Here is a 27,944-nt window from a genome sequence, read left to right as displayed (position 1 = left end):
CAGATACCATTGGGCTACACTAGCACGAGACAGGGACAAATGGAGATATTACTGGAGCCCGATTGAGCAAATCGAAGATCAACAGGATTACAAGTGATACAAGTGATCAAAAAGTTTTATGTCTTCAGTATAATTTTATTTTGTTTGAAAATGCTAGCAAAATACATGTACTATACAGACATATAAACCATCAAGCATAAATATGCCAAAAGAAGAGTTCCAGCAAAAAAACCTTTCATCTAATTAAATATTAGATGTGGAATGTTTTTATTAGATGCACCTGTGGAATGAACAAATAAGTATTGAACAAAAATAGATGAAAACCTATATTGTAGTAAAGTAGGATGAGCATAATGGAGTGTAATGGGGCTTCAGGGGCAATAGAATGCTTCTGGTTTGGGGGCTGGAGTGATAGCACAGCAGGTAGGGCATTTGCCTTGCATGTGGCCGACCCGGGTTTGATTCCCAGCATCCCATATGGTCCCCTGAGCGCCGCCAGGGGTGATTCCTGAGGGCAGAGCCAGAAGTAACCCCTGTGCATTGCCAGGTGTGACCCAAAAAGCAAAAAAAAAAAAAAAAAAAAGAATGCGTCTGGTTTTATTTTTAGATATCAGTGGTAGATATGCTGGGTTTTTCACTTTGCAACTACTTATTAAGCTCTACACTTAGGATTTGGGGGCTCCCAAGCAGTGTTCAGGTGCTATTCAGCCACCCAGATCAGTGATCTATTGCAAAGGCCTGAGGACGAGGTACTGTCTGGGAGTGGTTCTTGAGGGATCCCAGGGACTACATCTGTGGTGCCTGGGGTCAAACTCAGGTCTGGTGTGTGGTAGGTATGTACCTCAACTGTACTATTTCACAGCCCTTCCCAATGGCTTTTTCAAAACTCCAGTGCTAATCCATAGAAATTTCTCAAGAATTTTTTACTAATTCTCACACTTCCCATAAGTCCATAATACTAAATAAAAGTTAAAGAAGCTTTCTTTTTTTTTTTTATTAGTCTCATCAACCATTTGATGAGAACTAGAATATTTTCCTTTTTAAAAATATCCTTTATAGATTGAGATTCTGTGTTTGTGTTTTGTTTGTTTTTGGGTCACACCCGGCGATGCACAGGGGTTACTCCTGGCTCTGCACTCAGGAATTACCCCTGGCGGTGCTCAGGGGACCATATGGGATGCTGGGAATCGAACCCGGGTCAGCCGCGTGCAAGGCAAACGCCCTACCCGCTGTGCTATCGCTCCAGCCCCTAAAGAAGCTTTCTTATTCTGTCTTACAATATTTTAAAAGTACATTCACGAGAAAATAAAAACTTAATATTATCTATTTCAAACACTGATCCAACCTGATTCAAATATATGTTTAAATATTACCTTACTTCATTAACATTATGTTATTAAAATTAAAGGATTTTGTTAATGGTAATATCACCTCTAATCCTTTTAGCAGGGAAAACAATCCACATTATTACACAGTGTTTTTAGACGAGAGTCTATGCAATGGTGTGTATTCTCCATTATATTCTATAAACCCTGGTCCAGAGAAATTGAGTTATCTTAATTGGGCCCAAGAGCAAAAATAGAAAGTTCTAGAATCTAATTCCTGGTCATTAAACTTTCATTCATTTTTGATTCAGATGACAGCCTCTTATGTATTTCCCTTTGGAAAATGAGACTAGAGCGATACTGTTCTCTTAGTTCAAGACTTATATTAGAAAAACATAAAAGCTATATTAACTATTATATCCATAAATTCTGAGCAAGAAAGTATTTCTTTAGTAATTCACTCATCCTAAAGTAATATTTGCTTTAAGCAATTATATAGAAAATTTGTATGTAAGGTCCACATACACTCAAAAGATAAATGCTAGGTTGGTAAGGTCAATTATTGATTTTACAAAGCTGTGTATAACAGTATATTTCCTCTTCATATTTTTTTTTTTTGCTTTTTGGGTCACACCCGGCGATGCACAGGGGTCACTCCTGGCTCATGCACTCAGGAATTACTCCTGGCGGTGCTCGGGGGACCATATGGGATGCTGGGATTCGAACCCGGGTCGGCCGCGTGCAAGGCAAACGCCCTACCCGCTGTGCTATCACTCCAGCCCCTCCTCTTCATATTTTAAAAACATGATTTAACCAATCCAAAATAAGTTTTATACATTCACTTGTAGAAATATGTTTATTTCATTGTACTGACCTTCAATAAACACAAGAGCTTATCTATTTTTTTTCAGTTTTTTGGTCCATAACTGGCAATGTCCAGGAGTTATTCCTAGCTCTGAACTAGGAATTACTCCTGGCAGTGTTCAGGGGATCATATGGGGTACCTGAGATTGAACCTAAGTTGACCACATGAAAGGCAAATGCCCTACCCACTCTACTATTATTGCGGCTCCTAGAGCTTGTCTTACTCTCTTTGTGCCCTACCCCACAAAATCAAGCATTACATCTTGCACAAAATAATCATCAGTATAGTCTAACTCAACAGACATAGACTGGGCAGCACTTGAGTTCACTGTCTTCCTTTTCCAAACAAGCAGTAGTGCCATTAAGGACACTGGTGTAATTTTTATTCATTTAAATCTTATTTATACTTGAAATGAGTTTGCTATCACTTTTGAAGGTATATCGATCCGCATGCTTTTGTCATTTTGAGGAGGTGGATGGTCCACAGAAGGAAATGATCAACTTAACTCTAAACTCTAAGTTGTTAAGTTAACAACTTAACTCTAGTAACAATGTTAGAGAAAAGAATCTCTCTCTACCTTCCCACCACTTTCTTTTCCATTCCTCTCTTCCAAAATGGGTGTAAAGAATGACTTTACTGAGGTTCCCTTATCTGAGTGAGTGCAGCTGTTCATAAGAGTTTGCACAAAAAGGAAATGAAAAAAAAACTGTTCAAGTTCACGATTAAATGCAAGAAATCTAGAGAAATCCTCACTGAATTTGTTCTAACATGATGTGACTGGGAACACCACGCGGCCGACTCGGGTTCAATTCCCAGCATCCCATATGGTTCCCGGGCACTGTCAGGAGTGATTCCTGAATGCAGAGTCAGGAGTAACCTCTGTGTATTACCAAGTGTGACCCAAAAAGAAAAAAAAATTGCACAACTTCAGGTCCCAAAACAAAGTACTAAATTTAAAACAATAATAATAATAAGCAGGGCAAGTTATGTAGGTAGTACCTCAATTAAGCAAGTTATAGTCTAAAACCGTACACTGCATAACAAATCATAATTTATCCAACCTGTGGTACCAACAAACTATTATAGACACAGAAAGATCTGGTCCTGTGCTGAGAGGCTTTAAAGAATTTGGTTACAATCACAAAACTGATGGACAATGACAGAAATACAAATCCACTCAAGGTGTGCATGCTAATAATAAATGATAAAGGGTGGATTAACACTTGAACTGATTTCCAACACTTTTTGTTGTTACTTTAGCTTTTTTTTTCAATCTTGCAGCCACACCCAGTGGTGTAGGGCTTTACTCATGACTCTGTGCTTCAGGGATCACCCCCTGGCAGTTTTCAGGGGACCATATAGGATACTGGAGTTCAAACCCAGATCCAGAATCACTCAGAGAGAATGCAAAAATCTCATCATAAATAATAATAGCAGTACACAGCACATAATAAATAATTTTATGTGATATCATTTACATGATAACTCATTTAAAATTTTCACATGTATTATTTTCTCCATATATGCAAGGACTGGAGCAATAGCACAGTGGGTAGGGCGTTTGCCTTGCACATGGCTGACCCGAGTTCGATTCCTTCATCCCTCTCAGAGAGCCCAGCAAGCTACTGAGAGTATCCCGCCCACACAGCAGAGCCTGGCAAGCTACCCTGGTGTATTCGATATGCCAAAAACAGTAACAACAAATTTCACAATGGAGACATTACTGGTGCCCACTCGAGCAAATCGATGAGCAATGGGACAACAGTGCTACAGTGCTACGCAAGTATTTCCTACATGAAAGTCCTCATTTTATTCTCAGAGTATGAGATATAAGCATCATGCCCTCTCTTCAACACAGATGGAAAAGCTGAAGTCTAAAGACACTGAATAACTTGGCCAAGGTCAGAGATGCTTATTTATGTGAGAGCTAAGATTTAAACTCATGAGGCCAGAGCCAGTGCTATTCTCCACTCATCAGTAAGAGCAGGGCAGTCAGAGGCTCCAAGAAAGTGGAGAAGTCTGAGCTTTTCTGCTTGTTTCTCCTTTCCATTCTCTTTTAACTTTAACTTCAAAGCCTTATGTTTATGGGATAGCATGGCTCCTGGCCTTAATTGCTATAGAAGGTGACCAAATGACCCTGTTATCATACTGGTATATTTCCCACACAGTTCAAACAGTATTGTAATGCCAAGACATGAATCATAGAAGCTTTAAACAGAGATGGCATTTCCTCTGAAGGGTGGAATGACATAGTCTCACTTATATAATTCTGGTAGTCAAATGCCTACAGGTTGGGGGATGTCCTTCAGCCTGGAAAACTATGTAGATAGTATGTGTGTGGGCTAGTGCCCCGTACATGGCTTGATATTGCTTCTCCTATGTGAGAGCAGGAAAGGGAGAAGATAAGAAGTTATCCTTTGTGCAGGAAAGCGGCCCCAGAGCTGAGATGATGACATGCCTAGAAATAAGTTGCAGTGCTTCGGGTACAGACTATAGACAGCCTTCTCAGACAGGTGAGCAACAGGCCAGAACCCAGAACCCAGATGCTCTGGGAGTTCATTAGCTAGATTGAGATCAAAAGGAAATTTGTACCATGTGAGCCCAGTTCAATTTATGTTCCTTTTTTTTTTTCTTGATTTATTTACTATTTGTGCTACCTTAGGCTTGAGTTTATCATTTTAAAATTTCTACTAATTTCAGCTGAAACAATCTCTGCCTGATCTGGAGTTGGTATAGTAAATGGCCCTCTCAGAGCTTGAGGAAATCCTGACGGAGCAATATCAGGCCATCTGCCTACCCAGAGAGTCGCTTCTTTTCTTTTCTTTTCTTTTTTTTTTTCTTTTTTTTTTTTTTGCTTTTTGGGTCACACCTGGCGATGCACAAGGGTCACTCCTGGCTCTGCACTCAGGAATTACCCCTGGCGGTGCTCAGGGGACCATATGGGATGCTGGGAATCGAACCCGGGTCGGCCGCGTGCAAGGCAAACGCCCTACCCGCTGTGCTATCACTCCAGCCCCCTCTTTTCTTTTCTTTTCTTTTCTTTTCTTTTCTTTTCTTTTCTTTTCTTTTCTTTTCTTTTCTTTTCTTCTTTTTCTTTCCTTTTCTCTTTTTTTAGATTTTTGACTGACCCTCAGCAATGCTCAAAATTTATTCCTGGCTCTGCACTCAGGAATTACTCCTGGCAGTGCTCAGCAGACCATATGGGATGCCAGGGATCAAACCTAGGTTGGCCATGTCCAAGGCTAATGCCCTACGCGCTCTACTATCACTCTGGCCCCCTTGGAGAGTCTTTATATTGGACGTATAGAAGAGGTTTCTGAAAAAAATTATGCCTGGAGGTATTTAAAATTCAGAGGTCATAAAATAAACTAAACATAAAACTTTCAGGACTAATTTAATGTTCCCAAATTTGAATAATTTTTTAATCTGGTAAGGCTATTCAAGGTGATGCATTACATTTCCTTTAACTCTTTTCCTCTGAGGATATGTAAGCATTTAAACATTAAAAAGTAGAATGGTGCAGGGCTGGAGGGATAGCACAGGAAGTCACTTGCCTTGTACACAGTTATTCCCAAGTTGATTGTCTGCATCACACATTTTTGCCTGAGCAATTACAGGGGTCACTCCTAAACACAAAGTCAAGAATATCCCCTGAATGCCCCCTGGATATGGCCCTAAAACCAAAAATAGGAGCTAGAGAGATATTATAGGGATTAAGTCATTTGCCTTGCACCTATGGATGAACCAGGTTTAATGCCTGGTATCTATATAATCCCCCAAGCAAGATGAGGAATAAGCACTGGACACCCCTGACCATCACTGGGTGTGACCCAAAAAGAAAAAAAAAGAAATGAATGAGTACCATGACAAGAGTGTAATCCCTAGGGCAGACAAGAGTGAGCACCACAGAGTCCCATGAGCACCAGGTCACACGTGTGTGACCCCCAGTTATCATAACAACAAAAGGAAGGGGAGTAGAATAAAGAAATAAATAAACTATTATTATAAAAGAAACTAAATAAATAAACTTCAAATAAGTTGTACAACAACTATACAAAGGGCCTTCAGAGCCAGGAGTAAGCCCTGATCATCGCAGAGTGGGTCTAGACCCAAAACAAAACAAAACAAAACAGAAACAAAAACCCACTACACAAAACCCACCACATATAGGAAAAACCCTGCTTGGAGCCCAAGAAATAATATAAAGGTTTAGGAGTTTGCCTAGCATGTGGTTGCTACCACAACCCAGGTTCAGATTCTGGTGCCACCTATGGTCCTCTGAGCACTGTTGGGTATGGCCTCTGAGCACAAAGGGACTCCTTAGTACTGCTGGCTGTGATCCCCCCCCACACACACACACAAACAAAAGAATGCACTCACCAATAAGCTAAATCAGAAAAATACTTGATTACAGATCTATAATGATTGCTACTATCTCTTTATCACCCTTTAAAATAGTTCCATATTTTATGTCACCATTCATTTTTTTATGGAGGTGCTAAAAAAAAATGACAACATCGACAAGGAATACGATCAACTAGTTCAGCACCTCCATGACTTCGAAGAATGCTGAGAGTGAGAAAGCCACAGACGCCTGTCTTCAGAAACTCTTCAGCTCATTCGCCAACCTGGTTTGGCTCGAGCCTCAGGCAACCACAAGCTAACGTCTGAGCTCGCAAAGCTGTGCAGAGAAGCGATAAAGGAAGACCTCAAGGAGAGAAGAGCAGCAGTGTTGGCCGATGCGGCAGAAGCCGGGAAAAGTATTCGCAACACTCCCCTGTCCTTCACCAACTACAAGACCAAGATGACTGCCCTCCGATGTCCTGATGGATCTATCACATCTTCCAGAAAGGCAATGGAGAGGATTATTCACGACTTCTACTCGGATCTCTTTGATAACCATGTCCACCTGCCCACATTCCAAATTCCGCAGGATGGATATGTTGTTCCCAACATCCTCCCTTCTGAAATCCAACATGCTATTTCATTGGTAAAGACGTGTACAACACCTGGTCCGGACAAGGTCAGACCCGAACACTTGAAGAATCTGCCGCCAGTACTCATCACTACACTGGCCCAACTCTTCACACACTACCTGTCTGAATGCAAAGTTCCATCTCAGTGGAAAACCAGTAGGACTGTTCTGTTGTACAAAAAGGGAGACATCCAAAACATCGGCAACTACTGCCCAATCTGCCTGCTGCCTGTCGTCTACAAGTTGTTCACTCCTGTCATCCTGAATAGAATAGGCAGAACACTAGATAAAGGACAACCATGCGAGCAAGCTGGGTTCCGAAGGGGATTCAGCACGACAGACCATATCCACACAGTGGCCAGACTCATTGAAGTTTCTCAAGAGTTCAAGATGCCGCTCTGTCTAACGTTCATCGACTTAAAGACCTTCGATTCTGTTGAGATTGAAGTGGTCATCGAAGCCCTGGCCAAACAGGGTGTTCAAACTCAGTATATCAAAATCCTCCATGAGCTGTATTGTGGATTCACCACCAGGATCTCACCAGTCTACAAGGAAGTGATCATTGACGTAAAGAGAGGGGTGCAGCAGGGTGATACCATTTCACCGAAACTCTTCTTTTAGATTCCACCATTCTTCCTGCACTAACATACACCTTGGAGACCTGGGCCCTACACAAATAGGATGAGAACACTATTCGGATATCCCAAAGAGGAATCGAAAGAGCTACGCTAGGAGTATCACATCTCATCAAGTGAGAGAAGAAATCCAGAGTTTTGACCTCCGTCGACGGTCAAGAATCAGGGACGCTGTCTCATTTGCCAAGGCATCAAAAATCAGATGGGCTGGTCATGTAATGCGATTCAGAGACGACCGCTGGACTAGAGCTGTTACCGACTGGATTCCACGGGACGTCAGAAGACCTCGTGGCCGCCCACCAACTAGATGGTCAGACTTCTTTGTCAAATCCCTGAATGAATGATTTGAGGCTCTTTCTGTTCCTGGAGCAAGCAGATATCATTGGGCTGCACTAGCACGTGACAGGGACAAATGGCAATGTCACTGGCGCCTGCTCGAGCAAATGAAAGATCAACAGGACGATGAGTGATACGAGTAATTCATTTTTTAATCTCTTTACCACCCTTTAGAATATTTCCATATTTCACCATGTCATTGTTTTTAAAATTATCAACAGAATGATTAATATACATATGTATTCAAACCTTTTATAAACAAACATCCCACATACATATACTTATGCATAAACATAAGATAGATGTACTGAGATTACATCTTGTTCCTTTAACCTGGAGCTGAGCAATCTCTCTCCTAAACTCTTTTTCTGTACTATTTAATATGTTTCCATTTTTATGAAGAATTTCTTGTTCAAACATATGTCTTATCTGTTCTACTATAATTTATGCTCCCTTAAAAGAAAGCTTATTTGTATTACCTGAATTAGCAAATATTTGTTGAATGTCCTAAAGAAGGAATGAATGAATAAAACCACTGGATACGTACATAGCTAAATCTTTTTCTCATCAAGAGTCATTATGTAAAATTTCCTAAATGTCTAAGGACAAATTTGCTAAGCTGTGCTTTCTTGTGCTGTAACAATGTCATACATGGGTGGGAAAAATTAACTCTAAAACATTTCCTTAATTGTAAATAGGTAAAGTATCTATTCTAGAAAAAAAAAACAAGAAAAATCAGTGTGAGGGGCTGGAGAGATTTACTGTATTCAAGGTACCCTACAAACCATACTATCTCTCTGGCCCCTAAATGCATTATTATTATTATTATTGCTGTTATTATTATTATTATTATTAAATTTCCATTGCTTTTTGACAGAAGATAGTAGTAAATGCTATGCTTTTGTAAGCTGGGAGTCATTTGACTCTACATGATATTTTCTTCCTGGGCATCAGTTTTCTTGACCTAAGCCTCAGCTGCCCTTACTTCCTAGCACCCCCAAAGGCAGGGTCCCCAACTAGGGACAGGATGGACCCAGAGCAAACCATGAGTTATGTGCTACCCTGGCATCGAGATGGGCCTGGCCAAAGTGCCTAATGCTTAAGTATAAGTTAAGAGTTTGGTTCTAGACAAATGCTGTCATGATCCAAAAAAGTAATAACTAGATTTGGACCCTGCTAGAGTTAGGAATGATTAATCTGGCCTGAGCACTGTAGTCTGAGTCTGTGGCAAGACATTCCCTGGAGAGCTGCCCTACAAGCCTCAATGTATCTCTGACTGTGCCCATACAAAAATAACTAATAGTGAGATTAACTTCTATACTGTCCAGCCAGTGAATAGCTTTTCTTCTAGTAGGTTAAAAATTCAACTTTTTCCTGGTACGTGTGAGTGGGGGCACTTGAGGCACACCCAACTTTGCTTTGTGTTGCCTAGAATTGAACTTTAGTCTCCCACCTGCAGAAAGCTCAGGCCTCATCTTTTGGAGCCATCTCCCTGGCCCCAGCTTCTGTGTAAATAAAAAATTAAGACTTGTCTAAACACCAGTGTCATCTTCAAAGTTACTTTATTTGGGGGAAACTCTAGGGACCTAACTCAGGGTTCATTCATGTGAAACGTGTTGTCTGCCTGCTCCAGAGACATTTTAATCCTTAATGGAATTGCATTAGTATTCATTAAATTAATTTCCTTAACCCTTTCTTTTCTTTTTTTAGTTTAACTGGTTTTATTAGAATGATTTTGCACCATAAATGAAGTTATCTTTCCAGGGGCATATATACATATATATATACAGCCATGATCCCCCACCATGTTTTGGTTTTTTTTTTTACAGATTTATACATTTTTGTGCTCATGTTTCTCCCTTACAAAGTTTGATAACCCATCCCTTCACCAGTGCCCATTCTCCACCACCAGTAAACCCAACATCCCTCCCCCCCCAGTCCTGTCTCCCCCCCACCCCACACTGCCACTATGGCAGGGTATTCCCTTTTGTTCTCTCTTTCTGATTAGGTGTTGTGGTTTGCAATAAAGGTGTTGAGTGGCCATTGTGTTCAGTCTCTAGTCTATATTGGGCCCGCATCATCTTTCCCCCACATGACCTCCAACCACCTTTTACTTGGTGTTCCCTTCTCTGAGTTGCCCAGAATGAGAGACCAGCCTCCAAGCCATGGAGTCAACCTCCTGGTACTTATTTCTACTATTCTTGGGTGTCCTTAACCCTTTCTTGTCTTCTTTTCCAAACTGCTTTAAAGAGTTAAAAAGGTTATTTAAACATATTGGCAAAGAATAGTTTCTTCAGTGTATTTTACCTCTACAAATTTAGCTATCATAATTCCAACAGTTTTCAGTTTACATATCATTTTCAATTAGGTTTTTATTCTTTTTGACTAGATAAAAGATTTTAGAGTACTAAAAGAATCCAGATTTGCATATTCCAGAATTTTATTGTATTCTTTTGCTAGATTTGCATAGGAGCAGTGCGGAGAGAAAGAATAGTTGGAATCTCAGATTCCTTTAGGACAAATAGGACAGAGAAAAAAGGCAGATGTTTCACCTACCTAGGGTGAGATGGGTATTTGTACCCCCAAAATCTGGCTTCCTGGGATGATTTTGGTAAATTCACTAAAAGTACTATAAAATTACTATAAGGTCACCTATTCAGTAGCTGGTTAGGAGAATAAAATCTGCAACTGCCGAAGTATGTAAAATTATGGGTGGGAACAGGGAAATCACATTGTTTTTAGTCCTGAAACACAAATATTTAGATAACCTAGGTTAGAAACAAATTTTAGTGATTGCTATTGCAGCAGATCTTAGGTCAAGTATTAGGAAGTTCTAGATCTGAAAGCAGTGATATCTTTTTATTTATTTATTTCATTGTGATCTAGTGATCTCATCATTGCTTTCTGAAATACCTCCTAGGGATCAGTGGGCCTAACTCTATAAGCAGCTTCATGAAAATAGGTAATTTTAGACTTATACTTCTCTTTTAGTTTTTTGGCCATACCCTAAGGTGCTCAGGGATCACTCCTGGCAGGGGCTCAGGTCCCAAAGCAAGCACCCTACCTGCTATACTATCACTCCTGCCCCTCTTGCAGACCCTTTTTATTGAAACTCTACATGTGGTAGAAGTAGGTTTAACCCTAAGTATAGGTTTTTGCTATTAGGACTGGGCCTCTTTCACCCAAATTCCTCATTTTCCAGTGGCTAGGCAGTCACACCCAGGAACTACCCCCCACCCCACCGTGTAATCCCATCAACAATGGCCAACATCCAGAGACTATAAAACCAAGTTCCTGACATCTGATTGCCTAGTTCTCCCTCTTAGAGAACCTGGCAAGCTACCGAGAGTTTATTATCTGCATGGGAAAGCCTGGCAAGCTCCCCTTGGCATATTTGATGTCGGTGGGCCCCACAAGTGACTTACATGAAGTGGGGAGGAGAAAGACAGTCACTTTCTCCCCAACTGCCTCTTCCACCCGGGACTCAGGGTTACTGGGTTCTTGTCTCACTCACGGAAAAGGATTTCAGGAGTAGACAAGCAGTGAAGTAAACAGATTTTATTTAGAGGCTTTTTGAGGGAAGGAGGAAGGGATAAGTGGAAGAGAGAATAGTAAGAATAACGCGCTCAAGAGAGAACACGGGTTTCTCCAAGGGTGGATAGAGCCCCTACACACATCCTAGCACTAGACACAAAAGCATGAAAGTACACATTTCAAGAGGGGAGATGCAGGCGACACATGTGCCCGGGCACCACATGTGCTCGGCCATGTGGGCACAAGCAGCACATGGGCTTGGGCAGCATATGCATGTGCTTCCTTTGTGCAAGGCGTCTTTTATAGGGTTTCTTCAACCTGCCCCCATGTGGAGCTTCTTCCCAGGTAAAAGTCCATTGCTAAGGAGGTTATCAGGGCAGTTGGGAGTGGTGATGGTCTTCTTTAGACTGGATCATATTTTAATCAGATTAAGGGAGAGGTCAGGGAATTCGAGGAACTTCATGAGGAGGGATCCAACCTCCTCAGGGTCTGCTGAAGGTCTTATCAGGTCTGTTTTCTATATCCACAGGGTGGGTCAGTCTCAGGATTCTCCTTCCAGAGAATCTAAGTTTCATTGCCCAGGGCCTTTCCCTATCTGCTTGCCTACATCATATTCATATCCCAAATACAGTAACAGATATATTTACTGGGCTCTCGGAGAGCCCAGTAAACTACCTAGAGTATCCCGTCCACATGGGCAGAGCCTGGCAAGCAACTCAGGCGTATTCGATATGCCAAAAACAGTAATGATAGGTCTCATTACCCTGACCCTGAGAGAGCCTCCTATCATTGAGAAAGATAAAGTGAGATTGCTAAAATCTCAGGGCTGAGAGGAATAAAGATGTTACTGGTGCCCACTCAAGTAAATCAACATCAGGATGACAGAGATACAGTGACTGAGATGTTAATTAAGATGCTAGGAGGAGGGGAATGCCTCTAGGTGGTATTTCCTTTGAACCTGGTGGGCCCTCAGGAAGGGTTTTCTTATGTTGATTTTGCTGGGTATAGCTTGTACCCAGAGAGACAAGTAAGGGTGGAGAGACTAATGGAGAGAGAGAAGAATCCAGAGAGCTTGGATGGAGGAATGAGGGGCTAGGAAGGAAGAGTGCTGGGGGAGAGAGATGAGAGAAGAGTCAGAGGCATAATCCTGAGAGTGGGGATCGAGGGATGAGGGGCAGTGTGAGACTAGAATGGGAAGTTCAGTGAGACTGGAACAGGTGCGTGGAGAGAATGGAATAAAGAGCATCTGATCAATCAACTGGCTTGGGTTCTCCCCAGGCCACCTTCCGGGCAGATGTTATTTACTCTCACCCAAAGTATCTCCAGCAGCAGTGATAGTTCAAGTATACCACACTACATGATCATTAATATTATATTCCACAGAGCAGAAAATCATATAAGCTTTGTTTCATTAATATTATCTGAGATGAAATTCTGAATAGTCTTACCAATGTCCATTCTAGATGCGTTCTGAGTTGAAAGGTTACATGAAAATTGCAAAAATACTCTCTGGAAAATGTGCAAACTAAAAAGAATTGATTTTGTGAATTAAAGTGCAGGTGAAAAGCAAACACTTATCTCAAAAGAATTTCATGAGCTCTTAAGCGTCCTCAGGGGAGCTATTGAGGGAAAATGTCTGAACCTAAGCCATAATGCCACTTCACAAATGCATTTCCCAACTCACTTTTGATAGACCAATGAAAGAAAAAGACAAAGCATCTTCAGATCCAACTAGAAAAGCCCTACCCTGCCCAGTCATTCCATCATTTGGATGAAGTTGCACTTTTCAAACATGACTTTCTCTTGAAATTACTATCTGATCAACATAGTTTCTTGAAAACAGTGAAACTTTCAGATTGGATGGAAAGATAAACCTTTCCATCCAATTATCTCTTGAACAGAAGAAATTAAGAGGTGCAGCAAATAGATATTGGAATAGAGAAATGCAGAAAGCATCCATGAGACACACGTACACAGAGATCACGTGGACATGCATTCACATATCACTGGCAGGTTAAACAAAAAATGACAGAATGACAGCTGTGTTGTCTAGCTAGGAAAAGATACCAAAACAATGATCATTTTGAAACAAAATATAAAGTACAGCCAAATAGATCTTTGAAAAAATGGAGAAAATTGTCAAGAAAGTCTTAAACCTGGAAGATAACTTAGTGGCTTAAAGCACTTGTCTTTTAAGAAAAAGGCCATGAGTTTCAAATCTGGATGCTACCTACATAGCCCAGGGTAATTCTGAACACCGCATGGTCTGGGGTCCCCAGTGAAGAAAAACAAGAAAAAAATAATAATTTAAGTGTAGGATAACATTGATTTGTCCTTTCTGCCTTGCCACAGGGAGTTTAGGATTATTGGGTTACTCCCATCACTATGCTCACATTCTTCTGTGTTTATTTGTAACCTCTTTCTTTGTGCTCTGTTGACTTGTAAATATTATTTTTCTCTTCTCCTTAATTCTTTTGCATAGTTAATTCAGAGCAATGTCCTTTTTGTATGGACACAGAAGACAGTTAAAGCATAGCACTAACTTGGGAGTTAATTGACTCTGAATGATATTTACCTCCTCGACATCTGTTCTCTCGACTTAAGCCTCAGTTGCCCTTACTTCCTAGCACCCAAAAGCATGGTCCAATTGAGGGACTGGATGGACCCAGGGCAAGATGTGAGCTATGTGCTACCCTGGCATTGAAATGGGCCTGGCCAATGTGCCATAATACTTAACTATAAGTTAAGAGCATGGTCATGGACAAATTCTGTCATGATCCAAAAAGTAATAACTAGATTCAGACCCTGCTAGGGTTAGGAAAGATTAATCTGGCCTGAGCACTGTAGTCTAAATCTGTGGCAAGATGTTCTCAGGTGAGCCACCCAACAAGCTCAATATATCTCTTTTTTTTTTTTTTGCTTATTTTTGGGTCACAACCCAGCGATGTTCAGGGGTTACTCCTGGCTTTACACTCAGGAATTACTCCTGGCGGTGCTTGGGGGACCATATGGGATGCCGGGGATCGAACCCAGGTCGGCCACGTGCAAGGCAAATGCCCTACCCATTGTGCTATCGCTCTGGCCCCTCAATATATCTCTTATTACGTCCATAAAAAATAACTAATATTAAGAAGTAGAATTAAGACGTTAATTAAGTTATTGAACTAAGGAAAGGAGAAAAACACCTTAAGTGGTATTTTGCCCATGAGCACAGGAAGGGCATTGTGAGCACAGGAAAGGCTTTTTTTTTTTTTTTTTTTTTTTTTTTTTGCTTTTTGGGTCACACCTGGCAATGCACAGGGGTTACTCCTGGCTCTGCACTCAGGAATCACCCCTGGCCGTGCTCAGGGGACCATATGGGATGCTGGGATTCGAACCCAGGTTGGCCGCGTGAAAGGCAAACGCCCTACCCGCTGTGCTATCGCTCCAGCCCCAAGGCTTTTTTTTTTAATTTGAAGTGTGTTTTTTTTTCTTTTTTTTTGGGGGGGGGTCACACCTGGCGATGCACAGGGGTTATTCCTGGCTCATGCACTCAGGAATTACCCCTGGCGGTGCTCAGGGGATCATATGGGATGCTGGGAATCGAACCGGGCTGGCCATCTGCAAGATAAACGCCCTACCCACTGTGCTATAGATCCAGCCCCAGGAAGGGCTTTCTTATGTTGACTTTGCTACCAACTGGGTGTAACAACTACCCCTAGTGCTGTGGAGTTGGAGAGAGATGAAAGAGAGCAGGGCAGCAAGATGGAGTGTAGAGACTAGCAAGGGGAACAGAGGGAGGAGAATGTAGAATACAGGAGCAGGCACGTGGAGAGAGAGAGAGAGCCCAGGTTGCAAGATGGAGCGCAGAGAGATGAGAGGGAGAGACAGTAGGAGACAGGAATGAGGGGCAGTGTGAGACTAGAATAGGGAGCTTAGTGAGACTGGAACAGGCACGTTGGAGAATGGAATAAATGGCAACTGATCAATCAACTGGCCAGCTGTCCATGACATGGGCCACACTGGGTGTGGGAGTAGCCGGAGACCACCCAACTCGGGCAGCGAGGGGAGAGCCGCCGGCGCCTTCCCTAGCTGCCTGGAGATTATACACCTAAGTTAAATGGTATATTTTATCTTATATTTTAAATATAGAAATGCTAAATATAAATATGACTTCTCCATTGAATACTAAGACTACAAGTATCTTTATATCACTTTAAATAAGGGTAATGTGTTATATGGTTTTAAAGAAATCATGCAAGGGTTTGGAGAGGTAGTACAATGGTAAGCCTTGCATCCCTCCCATTCCGCTTCAAAATCCCAACACCATATGTGGTCTCCAAGCACTTCCAGGGCTTAGTCCTGAGCACAAAATCAGAAATAGCTCCTGAGCACTGCTGGGTGTGCCCCTCACCCCCTTAAAAAAAATTAAGTTGCTATTCTAGAGCAAAGGAAAGTTTTCATGCTCAAAAATGACAACTTAAGAATATATTTAGAGGGCAGAAGAGAAGAACAAATTTAAGGCACTTGCCTTGTAAGTGGCTGGCTCGGGTTCAATCCCAACACCCCATATGGCTCCCAAAGCACTGCTAGGAGTGATCCCTGAGCACAGGGCCAGGAGTAAGCCCTGAGCACCTATAGAATCTGTCTCCAGTACAGGTATTAAGGCACAGGCCGAGCCTATGGTTTTATGCCTGGTACTACATGGTCTCCCAGGCACCACCAACCCTTAAACAATACCTCACATTGAAGTGTTAACCTGGTTAGTTGAGATTCATCCAGAGGGTCCCCACAGTCCTCTGTTCATTGCTTCAGACAGCTCTCAAAACGAGTGAACATATTTTTATATAATACATAATTTCTCATTATCCTATTTGAATGAAAATTAGAATATTTTTGCCATGTTTGTTCCAAGTTGTTGAATATACCCTAGTGGAACTGGAACTGAAGTAAATATGAATTTTGTCATCCTGAAAACATTTATTCTCTTTTTTTTTTTAAGAAGTAAACTGTATCAGGCAAGGTGACAGGAAAACCATTATCCCTTCACATTTCAAGCTGCATTTTTGCTAACTCTTTTAAGAGATCTGCTGAGATACGAAACAGATGTAAGACACCTGAGGTGGGTTCCCTTCAGTGGCTGAGAAGTAGAAACACCTCAAATTTTCTCACTCAACCAGCATGCAGGTGTCAGGTCGGGACACAGCAAGTCTCCCCACAGAATCAGTGGACAAACTCCAGGGAAGCAGATCTCTGTCCAGTGCTGAATTGTGTCTCCTCAGAATAACTACAATTCCCTTGTAAATGGGACCTTGGCTGGAAACAAGGTGTTGACAAAAGTCATCATCGTAAGATAAAGATATTGGGATTGACCCAAGTCTAAGGGCCAGTGTCCATATGAGAACAGGCTAAGCAGACGCAAAGACAACAGTGGTTGTGTAAAGCTTGAGGCAGTCTGATTAAGCAGTCACAAAGCGAGCTGTAGAGATAATAAGCAGGCAGGGCATTTGCCTTGCATGCGGTCAAATAGGGCTCGATCCCCAGGATCCTATATGGTCCCCAGAGCATCACCAAGAGTAAATCCTGAGTGAAGAGCCAGGAGTAACTCTTGTACTTCACCAGGTGTGGTCCAAAAACCAAAAAACAAGGTAGTGACAAGTCAATGACCATCTTATGATGTGAAGTCTACCTTATGATATGAAGGAGATAAGACAGCATGCCAAAAACTGTAAATGTAAGTTTTAGGATAATTTGGGCTGTTAATTATCCCTTAAATGGAAAATATTCAGAAATTTCCCCAAGGTCCTCTCTCCTTAGATGACTAGTATTTAATAAGAGCAGATGCCTTGCCCATATTCCTTTGAAAAAAATACTCCATTCTCTGATAAAATGCTCCTATATGTGAGATAAATACTAAAATAACATAAAGTTCTTTCAATAAAAACAGTAACAGAATTAAATAAATATGCTTATTAAAGTAAAAAAATTATGTCAACTGAGATTAAAACTTATATTTGGTGCTAAAGAGATGGTACACTGGGTAAGAGGCTTGCCCTGCATGTGGCTGATCTAGGTTCAATCTTTTAGCATCCCATATGGTCCCGTGAGACCACCAGGGGTGATCCCTGAGCACAGAGCCAGGAGTAAGACCTGGGCACCGTCAGCTGTAGCCCAAAAAAAAAACAAAAATTGTAAGATTGATAAGATAGACTGACATAAGGAAACTGATAGGTCTTGGTTCCTTATCCTCTAAGTACGGTATAATCCTAAAATGGAATTAAAATTCTTTGGGACCAGGAATATGGCTCAGTGGTAAAACACCTGACTTGTATGTGTGAAGCCCTGGGTTTAATCCTCAGCACCACCACTGCCACTCTTCCCCCAAAACAAAAGTCTCACCTAGTCAAAACCTTAACTTGCACTTACGTTCCTGTCAACGTGGTAAAATGGAGGACTCAATATATCCAAACATGTCCAGTATTCTCATAGGTGTACCACTTTAAATAAATAGTTGCTTCAGTTTTTGAAGTACTCAATGAGCCAGCATGATTCTAATGATGACACTGCTAACATACAGTGATTAAACTTGAATAATACACCCTACTATTTAGGAGAAAAGATGTACTCATTCAAAATCTTACCTTACACCCAACAGCAGCAGAAAAAAATATTTTTAAACCAACAGTGTCTTTCATATACCCTGACAAGGATCATAATTTATATTAAAAACTGGCAAAATACATCCTCCAAAGAACTATCATTGAATTGTATAGAAGAGAAGAACTGAAACTCCAGGACATCTTAAGCAAGTTGGGAAAATTCTCACATATATCAATATAACTGCCATTCTCTACTAAATTTAGAAAATTGTGACAGTTTTACAAGTATAGATTATTCATGAATACATTTTCTCTGATTTAATAAACCTTGACAGGTAAAGCTGACATCTTTAAGCTGACATCAGGTTAATTTGGGGAAACCTGATTTTTCCAGATGATATCAAAGAATAGTCAGCTAGTTTAAGACACAATCTCAAAGTCACAAAATTTATCTATTTTGGGGGTGGGGATTTGGGCCACATCCATTGGTATTTGGGGGTTACCCTGGCTCTATGCTCAGGGGTTATTCCTGGAGATAATCAGGGAACCATATGTGCTATCAGGGATAGAACCTAGGTTGGCTGCATACAAGGCAACTGCCTTGTCTTCTATACTATGGTTCATTGAGAAACTCTGAGCCCCACATGCTTTATGATAATCGCTGAGGGCCCTTTAACTCATTTCTTAAAACTGAATCCTAATAGGACTGGAGCAATAGCACAGAGGGTAGGGCATTTGTGATTGCATGTGGCCGACCCGGGTTCAATTCCCCCATCCCTCTCAGAGAGCCCAGCAAGCTACCGAGAGTATCCTACCAGCATGGCAGAGCCTTGCAAGCTACCCAGGGCATATTTGATACGCCAGAAACAGTAATAACAAGTCTCACAAAGGAGACATTACTGGTGCCCACTCGAGCACATCAATGAACCACAGGACAACAGTGCTACAGTGCTACAGAATCCTACTAAGTCATTTCCATACTATTCCTAAACTGCCTATACTCCTTTGAGAAAAACACTCCATTCTCTGGAGAAACGCTCCCTGGTACAAAACCACGAGTAATTCCCTCAAAGCTTGTAATTTAGTCTGCACAAAGCCTGGCTAAACCCCCTTTCCTATTTTACATTACACAAAGTATAAAATGATGGCACACCTTGTATCTAAACTGCATCAAATATGTAAGTAATATACCATCCCAAAGTTTACCTGCTGCATAGATCTCACATAGCAACCACAGTATGAAAAGAGATGAATAAGGAGACTGCACTACAAATCTCTAAACATTTGTACCCTCAGCCAGGAGCTGTTCACCTGCCAAAATACTGATTAATGAAATGACCTTTCAATGCATTTCCAGTCTTCCTGGTTCCAGCTGTGCAACTTGTGCCCTACATCCCTTTTTTGCAGATGTGCCTCTTTTTTCATGCTCTAGATCGGTGACTTGGAAAGTACAATTTGGCATGAATTTCTGTCTTAATAAATTAAGAGATTGCCTGTCTCCTAATGGTGAATGATCCCAGCTTGGCAGCATTATGAAAAATGAAGCATTAACCACCAGAGCAGTGCTAGGAAAATGTAACTCATGTGAAAACTTTCACCCAAAGCCCAGGGAGATAACTCAATGGACTGAGACCGTGTTTTGTGTGCAGAAGGCCCAGGTTCAATTCCTGCACAGTATGGTTCCCTGTGCACCAAGATGGGAATAACCCCTGAGCACTACCCATGAGACACAAAAAAAGAAAAACAAAACTAGGCTAAATTAAAACAAACACCAACTTCAGTGCAAGAAAATTTGGTGGGTAAAATTAGCTTTTATATTTAAGTCAGTATTCTCAATCCAACCTGTTTGTCAATCTGACTAAAATGCTTTTTGAAAACGTTGATGCCAGGGGCTGGAGAGATAAGATAGTGGGTAAGTCACTTGCCTTGCACGTAGTGATCCAGATTCAATCTCTGGATCCCCCAAGCACCACCAAGAGTGATCCCTGAGTATAGATCCAGGAATTGAGTGTGGTCCAAAAACAGAAGGAAGGAAAAAAGGAAGGAAGGAAGGAAGGAAGGAAGGAAGGAAGGAAGGAAGGAAGGAAGGAAGGAAGGAAGGAAGGAAGGAAGGAAGGAAGGAAGGAAGGAAGGAATGAAGGAAGGAAGGAAGGAAGGGAGGGAGGGAGGGAGGGAGGGAGGGAGGAAGGGAGGGAGGGAGGGAAGGAGGGAGGGAGGGAGGGAAGGAAGGGGAGGAGGAGGGAGAGGGAGGGAAGGAAAAGAAAGGAAGGCAGGGAGAGAGGGAAGGAGGGAAAGGAGGGAGGGAGGAAGGAAGGAAGAAAGGAAGGAAGGAAGGAAGGAAGGAAGGAAGGAAGGAAGGAAGGAAGGAAGGAAGGAAGGAAGGAAGGAAGGGAGGGAGGGAGGAAGGAAGGGAGGGAGGGAGGGAGGGAGGGAGGGAGGGAGGGAGGGAGGGAGGGAAGGAGGGAGGGGAGGAAAAGAAAGGAAGGCAGAGAGGGAGAGAAGGAGGGAAGGGAGGGAGGAAGGAAGGAAGGAAGGAAGGAAGGAAGGAAGGAAGGAAGGAAGGAAGGAAGGAAGGAAGGAAGGAAGGAAGGAAGGAAGGAAGGAAGGAAGGAAGGAAGGAAGGAAGGAAAGAAGGAAGAGTGGGAGGGAGGGAGGGAGGGAGGGAGGGAGGGAGGGAGGGAGGGAGGGAGGGAGGGGAGGAAAAGAAAGGAAGGCAGGGAAGGAGAGAAGGAGGGAAGGGAGGGAGGGAGGAAGGAAGGAAGGAAGAAAGAAAGGAAGGAAGGAAGGAAGGAAGGAAGGAAGGAAGGAAGGAAGGAAGGAAGGAAGGAAGGAAGGAAGGAAGGAAGGAAGGAAGGAAGGAAGGAAGGGAGGGGGAGAGAGGGAGGGAGGGAGGGAGGGAGGGAGGGAGGGAGGGAGGGAGGGAGGGAGGGAGGGAGGGAGGGAGGGAGGGTTAATGTCAGGCCCAACAGGGAGGACTCGGAAATATTTTCAAAAGATTCCAAGGTGGGGGCTAGTACAGCAGGTAGGGCACTTGTCTTACATACAGCCAATCACCAGCACCCCATATGGCCCCCCAAGCACTGCCAGGAGTAATTCCTGAGTGCAGAGCAAAGAGTAACCCCTGAGCATCAGTGGTTGTGGCCCAAAAACCAACCAACCAACCAAAAAACAAAAGTAAAAATAAAAACTTAAAAAATAAAATATCCCCAAGTGATTGACATTTTCAAGTAGTTGAGAGTCACTGATCCAAACCAGGTCTCAGCAAGATTTTTCCAGTCAGGAGTTATATCACAAATATTTTGGGCCTTGTGGTCACTTTTTTTTAATGTCACATTCAGCCAGCCTGCTGATGTGACACTAAAGTGGCCACAGAAAACGTATCAACAAATAGTTGTGACTGTGTCCCAATACAGCCTTATTCAGGAACATCAAATTTTCCATTTTTCTCTTACTTTGTTTTTGTTTTGGGCCACACCTAGTAGTGCTCAGAGCTTACTCATGACTCTGTGCTCAGAGATCACTCCTGGTGGGAGTTGGGGATCATCTGGGGTGCCAGGAACTGAATTTGGGTCAGCGACTTGTAAAGCAAGTACCCTCTCCACAGTACTATTGTTACCTCACATTTTTTATACGTCATACAACAGTGTTTCTTTTTTTTATTTTCAATCACTTAAAAATGACAACGATCACTCTTACCTTACAGGTCTCACAGAAACAGATGGCAAGCCAGATTGGCTCAGTCAAAGTACACTGAGCCCAGAATTGAACATACTATTTTTTAATCTTCACTCGGACACATCTGCTCAGTGACTCACTCAATCAACTCTTTAAAAATACTAGATTTCAATGCTAGAGAAAGATCCCCTTCATGGGTACCTTCAGATTCGAGCTGGTCCAGGCCATAGGAGGCAGCTGTATTTACATGGTGGATGGATGGAAGGATGGTTCTTGTCTCAGAAGAGGCCTCAGAATCGAGAAGTGCTGGGAAAATGCTGGGTGGCTCCTCCGTTATCCCAGGGGGGGTCCCTGGAGAGTCCAGAACTGGTGTGAAGAATTCCTCACTTGGCCTGGTGACTGTGTCTGTTCCATCTGCCAAACACACAAGACAAGGTTTGACCCAAACGTGACACTGTGTACCAGGGCTTTCTCTTCCTAAGCAAGAAACAATTTATGAAATGCCTTATACTTGATCATCTGGCACCGAGACACCCCTCTCCATCCCAAATCATTCTAGATATCCAAGGAAAATATATTATCTTCCAAAAAAATGTTCTTAACAGAGGTTGGAGAGATAGCACAGTGGGTAGGGCACAATTGTCTTGTACATGCCAAGCCAGTCTCCATCAGACATGATCCCGGAGCACAGAGTCAGAAGTAAGCCCTGAATACCGCCAGTGTGGTCCATGACAAACAAACAATAAATTCCCCAGAACTTTGTTTTAGGGGCCTCCCCAGTAGTGCTTGAGAGTCTGGACACTCCTGGAGATAATCAGCCGGGCAGGGGAGGCCTGGCAGCTCAGCATTCAGGCTAGCAATGTGCTGTTTGGGCCTGGCAGCACTGGGGGCCACAAAGTCCACCTTATGGTATCAGGGAACCATGCAGTGCTGGGGACCAAACCTGAAGCCTCACATATACAAGGGCTTTATGCTAAATAGAATAAATCAAGGAGAGAAAAACAAACATTTGATGATCTCACTTATCTATTAAATTTAAAAGAGCCAAACTCAGATAAATAGAGAAACAGTGGAAGTTTACAAGGAGGAGAGGATGAGCGAAGTGGGGGAATATTAGTCAAAGTGTACACATTTCCAGTAATAGGACTAACAAGATATTGCGATCTAATGTACATGCTGATTATAGCTAATAAGAATGTATGATGTACTTGGCAACTACTTGGAAGTTGCCAAGAGAGTACAGCTTCAATATTCCCACACAGAAAAAGAAATTATATGTGACTGCAATAAACGTGGTAGCTAATACTATGGGGGTAATCAATTTGCAGTATGCAAATGTATCAGCACATACACCTCATATAATGCAAGCATATCTAATAAATCTGGATTAAGAAGCTGTCAGGGGGGCTGGTAGATAAACCCTTGCCGTCTGCATACCAGATCCAAGTTTGATCCCTAGTATCCCATATGGCTCCCCGTCCCCACCAGGCCAATGCCAGGAGTAATTTCTGAGTGCAATACCAGAAGTGACCCCTGAGCATTATCAAAGGGTGTGACTGCCTTATCTGCCCCTCCAAAAGAGCTAAAAGAAAAAAAATTTTAAATTTAAGATGGGGGCTGGAGTGATAATACAGGGGTTAGGGCATTTGCTTTGCACGTGGCCGACCCGGGTTTGATTCCCAGCATCCCATATGGCCCCCTGAGTACCGTCAGGAGTGATTCCTGAGTGCATGAGCCAGGAGTAATCCCTGTGCATCGCCGGGTGTGAATCAAAAAGAAAAAAAAATTTATTTTTATTTTTATTTATTTATTTTTTTTTTGCTTTTTGGGTCACACCCAGCGATGCTCAGGGGTTACTCCTGGCTTTGCACTCAGGAATTATTCCTGGCGGTGCTTGGGGGACCATATGGGATGCCGGGGATCGAACCCGAAGAAAAAAAAATTTAAACTGTCAGATTAAGGCTTAAAAAAAAAAGAAATAGTATAGGATGAAAGAGCAAAGAGATAGTATAGGAGGTAAGGTGTGTGGCTTGCATCCCATAAACCCTGTCCAAATTTCTGGCACCACATATAGTCTCCTGAGCACTGCCAAGGGTCACTCTTGTGAAAAGAGCCAGGAATAACCCCTGAGTACCACCAGGTGTGGCTGCAAAACCAAAAAACAGGAGGCTAGAGAGATAGTTGAAGGGTTAAGGTATTTACCTTGCATGCAGCAAATCCCAGATTGATCCCTGTCATCATATATGATCACTGAAGCACCATCAGGAGTGAATCCTGAGCACAGAGTCAAGAGTAATCCCTGAGCACAGCTAAGTTGGCCCGAAAATCCTACCAAAAAGAGTTCTCAGAACATTTAAAGCTTCCTATATGGAAAGAATTTTATATATAGTATTTCAAATCCTTGAAATATCCAAGGCAGGGATTAACAAGATAAACAAACAGACTTTTAGAAAAAGCCAACAGTAGTGAAAATCAAGAGGATCAGAAGGATCCAGAAGAAAAGAATTCAAGCCTAGATCCTTCATTCTTTGGTTCCTAGCAGCCAGCATGCCAAAGGAGCATGTCTTTAGAAGGTCTGGCCCTCACGGGCTCTGGAGGTGAATTTTCAGGAGATGTTCCTTGGAAGCTAAATTCTGGTGCTTTCAGGTGGTGCTACATCTCTCAAAAGAGAGTCCAGAGACCTTTCCTGCTGACTCTCCAAGTGAGCTCCGTGTAGGGACCTGATGCCAGGGCCACCTGCCTCACTTGTTATATTTCTTATTAACCCACTAAAAAGACCCACCCCCGGGCCCTGAGTGCATTTCCCTCTTTTCAAACCTTCTGCAGCAGGAGTAACATGGAAAGATGGAGAGATGGTTGTCGGTGAGATTGTCATGGTGAGAAGCTCCCCTTGACTGGACAGCTGCGTACCCCCAGGAATAGCAGACGTGGGCAGGAGGGACTTCTTGCCTTCCTCCGTCTCACCATTTTCTCCTGCAGTCTCCTGGGTAGAAACCTGCTGCTCTTCTGTCACTGATGATAAAGTAGCTTCTTCTTCTTGAACAGCTGTTGTCATCTCTTGAGTGATGGTGTCTTAAAAGGGGGAAATGACATTTTAAAATAGACCAAATCCTGGCGTGGAGAGATAAGACAGGTTGGACTTGCACACGGCCAACCCTGGTTTGATCCCCAATGTCCCATATGGTTCCCCAAGCACCACCAGGAGTGATTGCTAAGCAGAGCCAGTAGTAACCCCTAAAACATCAGGTGTGGTAAAAAAAAACATTATCCTTAAAATAGACTGAGTCGATAAACTTTAAAATGTCGCTACAGCCTAAGGCTGAAGAGATAGTACAGAGGGTAAGGACCTTGCCTTACGATCCCTAGTACCTATGGTCCTTTAAGCAATGCCATAGGTCATTCCTGAGCACAGCTCCAGGAATAGTCCCCAAGCAATACTGGATAGGACTGAAAGACAAAAAACAAATTAAAAATAAATTAAAAAATAAAGATAAGGAGCAATGTGCCAAGAATAAAAAGTAGGGACCAGAAAAATAGTACAGTGGGTAGGGCTCTTGCTTTGCATGCTGCCAACCCAGGTTAGATGCTTGGCATCCCATATTGGTCCTCTGGGCCTGCCAGGAGTAATTCCTGAGCACAGAACCAGAAGCGACCCCTAAGCACTAACAAAAAAAAATAAAAATTAAGATAAGTGCCTTATAGTAGGTAAAGGCACTTGCTTTGCACACACCTGACCCAGGGTTCAATCTCTGGCATCATATATGGTCCCCTGAGTCCCACCAAGAGTGATCCCTGAGTACTTCCATGTGTGGTCTTGAAAAAAAGTAATAAAAATTAAAATTCACCATATACTTAATAAGTTAAAAAGAAAAAATTGCCCGATAAGGACTTTTCCCCCTTTGTAAGGGTTGGGGAGGCAAAGGAAGCCTTCAAAACTAAAATCATCAAGCATTGTTTCCTCATTGACAAACTGAGTTGTCAATTTCAGAAGCTGAATCAGTTGAATCAGTCTAAGATAATGAAGGTGCTATAAAAACATAATCAGTTTGCTACAAAACAAATTACACATAACTACACTACACTCAAAAAATTTCAGGGATGACATTTGACCCAGCAATACCACTGCTGGGAATATATCCCAGAGAGGCAAAAAAGTACAATCGAAACAACATCTGCACATGTATTTTCATTGCAGCACTGTTTACAATAGCCAGAATCTGGAAAAAACCCGAATGCCCCAAAACGGATGACTGGTTGAGGAAACTTTGGTACATCTATACAATGGAATACTATGCAGCTGTTAGAAAAAAGGAAGTCAAGAATTTTGTAGTTAAGTGGATGGGCATGAAAAGTTTCATGCTGAGTGAAATGAGTCAGAAAGAGAGAGACAGACATAGAAAGACTGCACTCATCTATGGTATATAGAATATCAGAGTGGGAGACTAATACCCAAGAACTGTAGAAATAAGTACCAGGAGGTTGACTCCATGGCTTCGAGGCTGGCCTCACGTTCCGGGGAAAGGGCAACTCAGAGAAGCGATCACCAACTACATTGTAGTCGAAGGCCATGTGGGGGAAGGGAGTTGCGGGCTGAATGAGGGCTAGAGACTGAGCACAGCGGACACTCAACACCTTTATTGCAAACCACAACAGCTAATTAGAGAGAGAGAACAGAAGGGAATGCCCTGCCACAGTGGCAGGGTGGGTTGGGGGGGAGATGGGATTGGGGAGGGTGGGAGGGACACTGGGTTTACGGGTGGTGGAGAATGGGCACTGGTGAAGGAATGGGTTTCCGAACTTTGTATGAGGGAAGTATAAGCACAAAAGTGTATAAATCTGTAACTGTACCCTCACGGTGATTCTCTAATTAAAAATAAATAAATTATTAAAAAAAAAATTTCAGGGATGAGGTTTTAGAGATTGTATAGCAGATAGGGCATTTGCCTTGAACAAGGCCTATCCAAATTCAGTCTCCACATACCATAAGGTCCCCTGAGCACCTCCAGGAATAATTCCTGAGCACAGAGTCAGATGTAATCCCTAAGCATCGCCGGGCATGGCCCCCCCCAAAAAATACTCAAGGGTATTCGTTTATCTTAATGTCACGTTTATATTTCTGAAGGGAAAAGGGAAGTTATAAGTTTATTTTATTTTATTTTATTTATTTATTTTTAGCTTTTTGGGTCACACCTGGCAATGCACAGGGGTTATTCCTGGCTCTACATTCAGGAATTACTCCTGGGGGTGCTCAGGGGACCATATGGGATGCTGAGATTTGAACCCGGGTGGCCTCGTGCAAGGCAAACACCCTACCCGCTATGCTACTGCTCCAGCCCTGGAAGTTATAATCCATAAGCCAAAGCCATAATAATCATAATAAGCAATGCTTACTGAATTTATATTATGTACCATACACACACTTGACACTAACTACATGGGAATATGATCTCATTTTATGTCCCCAAATATGCCAGTGGGAGGCAGGTACTACGTTCAGCAGAAGCCATATGTCACTGTGCTCAAGAATACAACCTCTCGGGCCCAACTCCAACACTTCATTACTACTCTCTGCAGACACAAAACTGCAAAATAATTCAGGAACCCAGTTCCCAGGCTGAGAACTCTGGTGCCTTCTCAGAGTGGGAGTGGGCAGTCTCCCTGCACCCCACCCCCAGTACTTCTGGAAGCCCTGGCAGCCATGCACACCTCCCACAGCCACCACCACGCCAATTAATTGGGCAAGATCATAGAATCTGAAATTTCTGGACTGTGCAACCATGTATGACACCTCAAAATTCCTCAATACTGAATTTCCAGTAGGACCATACCAAATTAGATGGGAAAGTAACATAAACTCCAACTAAACTCAACAAACAAAACAAAAATACAAAAGGCTCAAATATGGACAAACAGCTTAGTAAATCCCTAGACAAGGACTTACTTAACCGTGTGGTGAAATATAAAGACTTTCACACAAAAGTATTATTTTTAAACTTATCAATAGCGCAGCGGGTAGGGCAT

The 27,944-nt window shown here is 42.4% G+C and overlaps 1 protein-coding gene across 3 annotated transcripts in view; it reads right to left on the bottom strand.

Moving 5' to 3' along the window:
* The window catches only part of ARMH4 (armadillo like helical domain containing 4), a 148,580-nt gene that overhangs the window by 99,770 nt on the left and 20,866 nt on the right, over positions 1-27,944 (bottom strand). For 2 of the 3 annotated variants that reach the window (XM_055130205.1, XM_055130207.1), the window contains exons 3-4: positions 24,741-24,995; positions 22,125-22,337 (exon numbers count right to left, since the gene is read on the bottom strand). In XM_055130205.1, the coding sequence (XP_054986180.1) occupies positions 22,125-22,337; positions 24,741-24,995 (468 nt within the window). The remainder of the gene's footprint in view (positions 1-22,124; positions 22,338-24,740; positions 24,996-27,944) is intronic. The other variant, XM_055130206.1, reaches the window with a different exon arrangement.

This window comes from Sorex araneus, chromosome 3, assembly GCF_027595985.1.
Source record: "Sorex araneus isolate mSorAra2 chromosome 3, mSorAra2.pri, whole genome shotgun sequence".
Classification (NCBI taxonomy): domain Eukaryota; kingdom Metazoa; phylum Chordata; class Mammalia; order Eulipotyphla; family Soricidae; genus Sorex; species Sorex araneus.
This window is presented reverse-complemented; position numbering and strand designations above follow the sequence as displayed.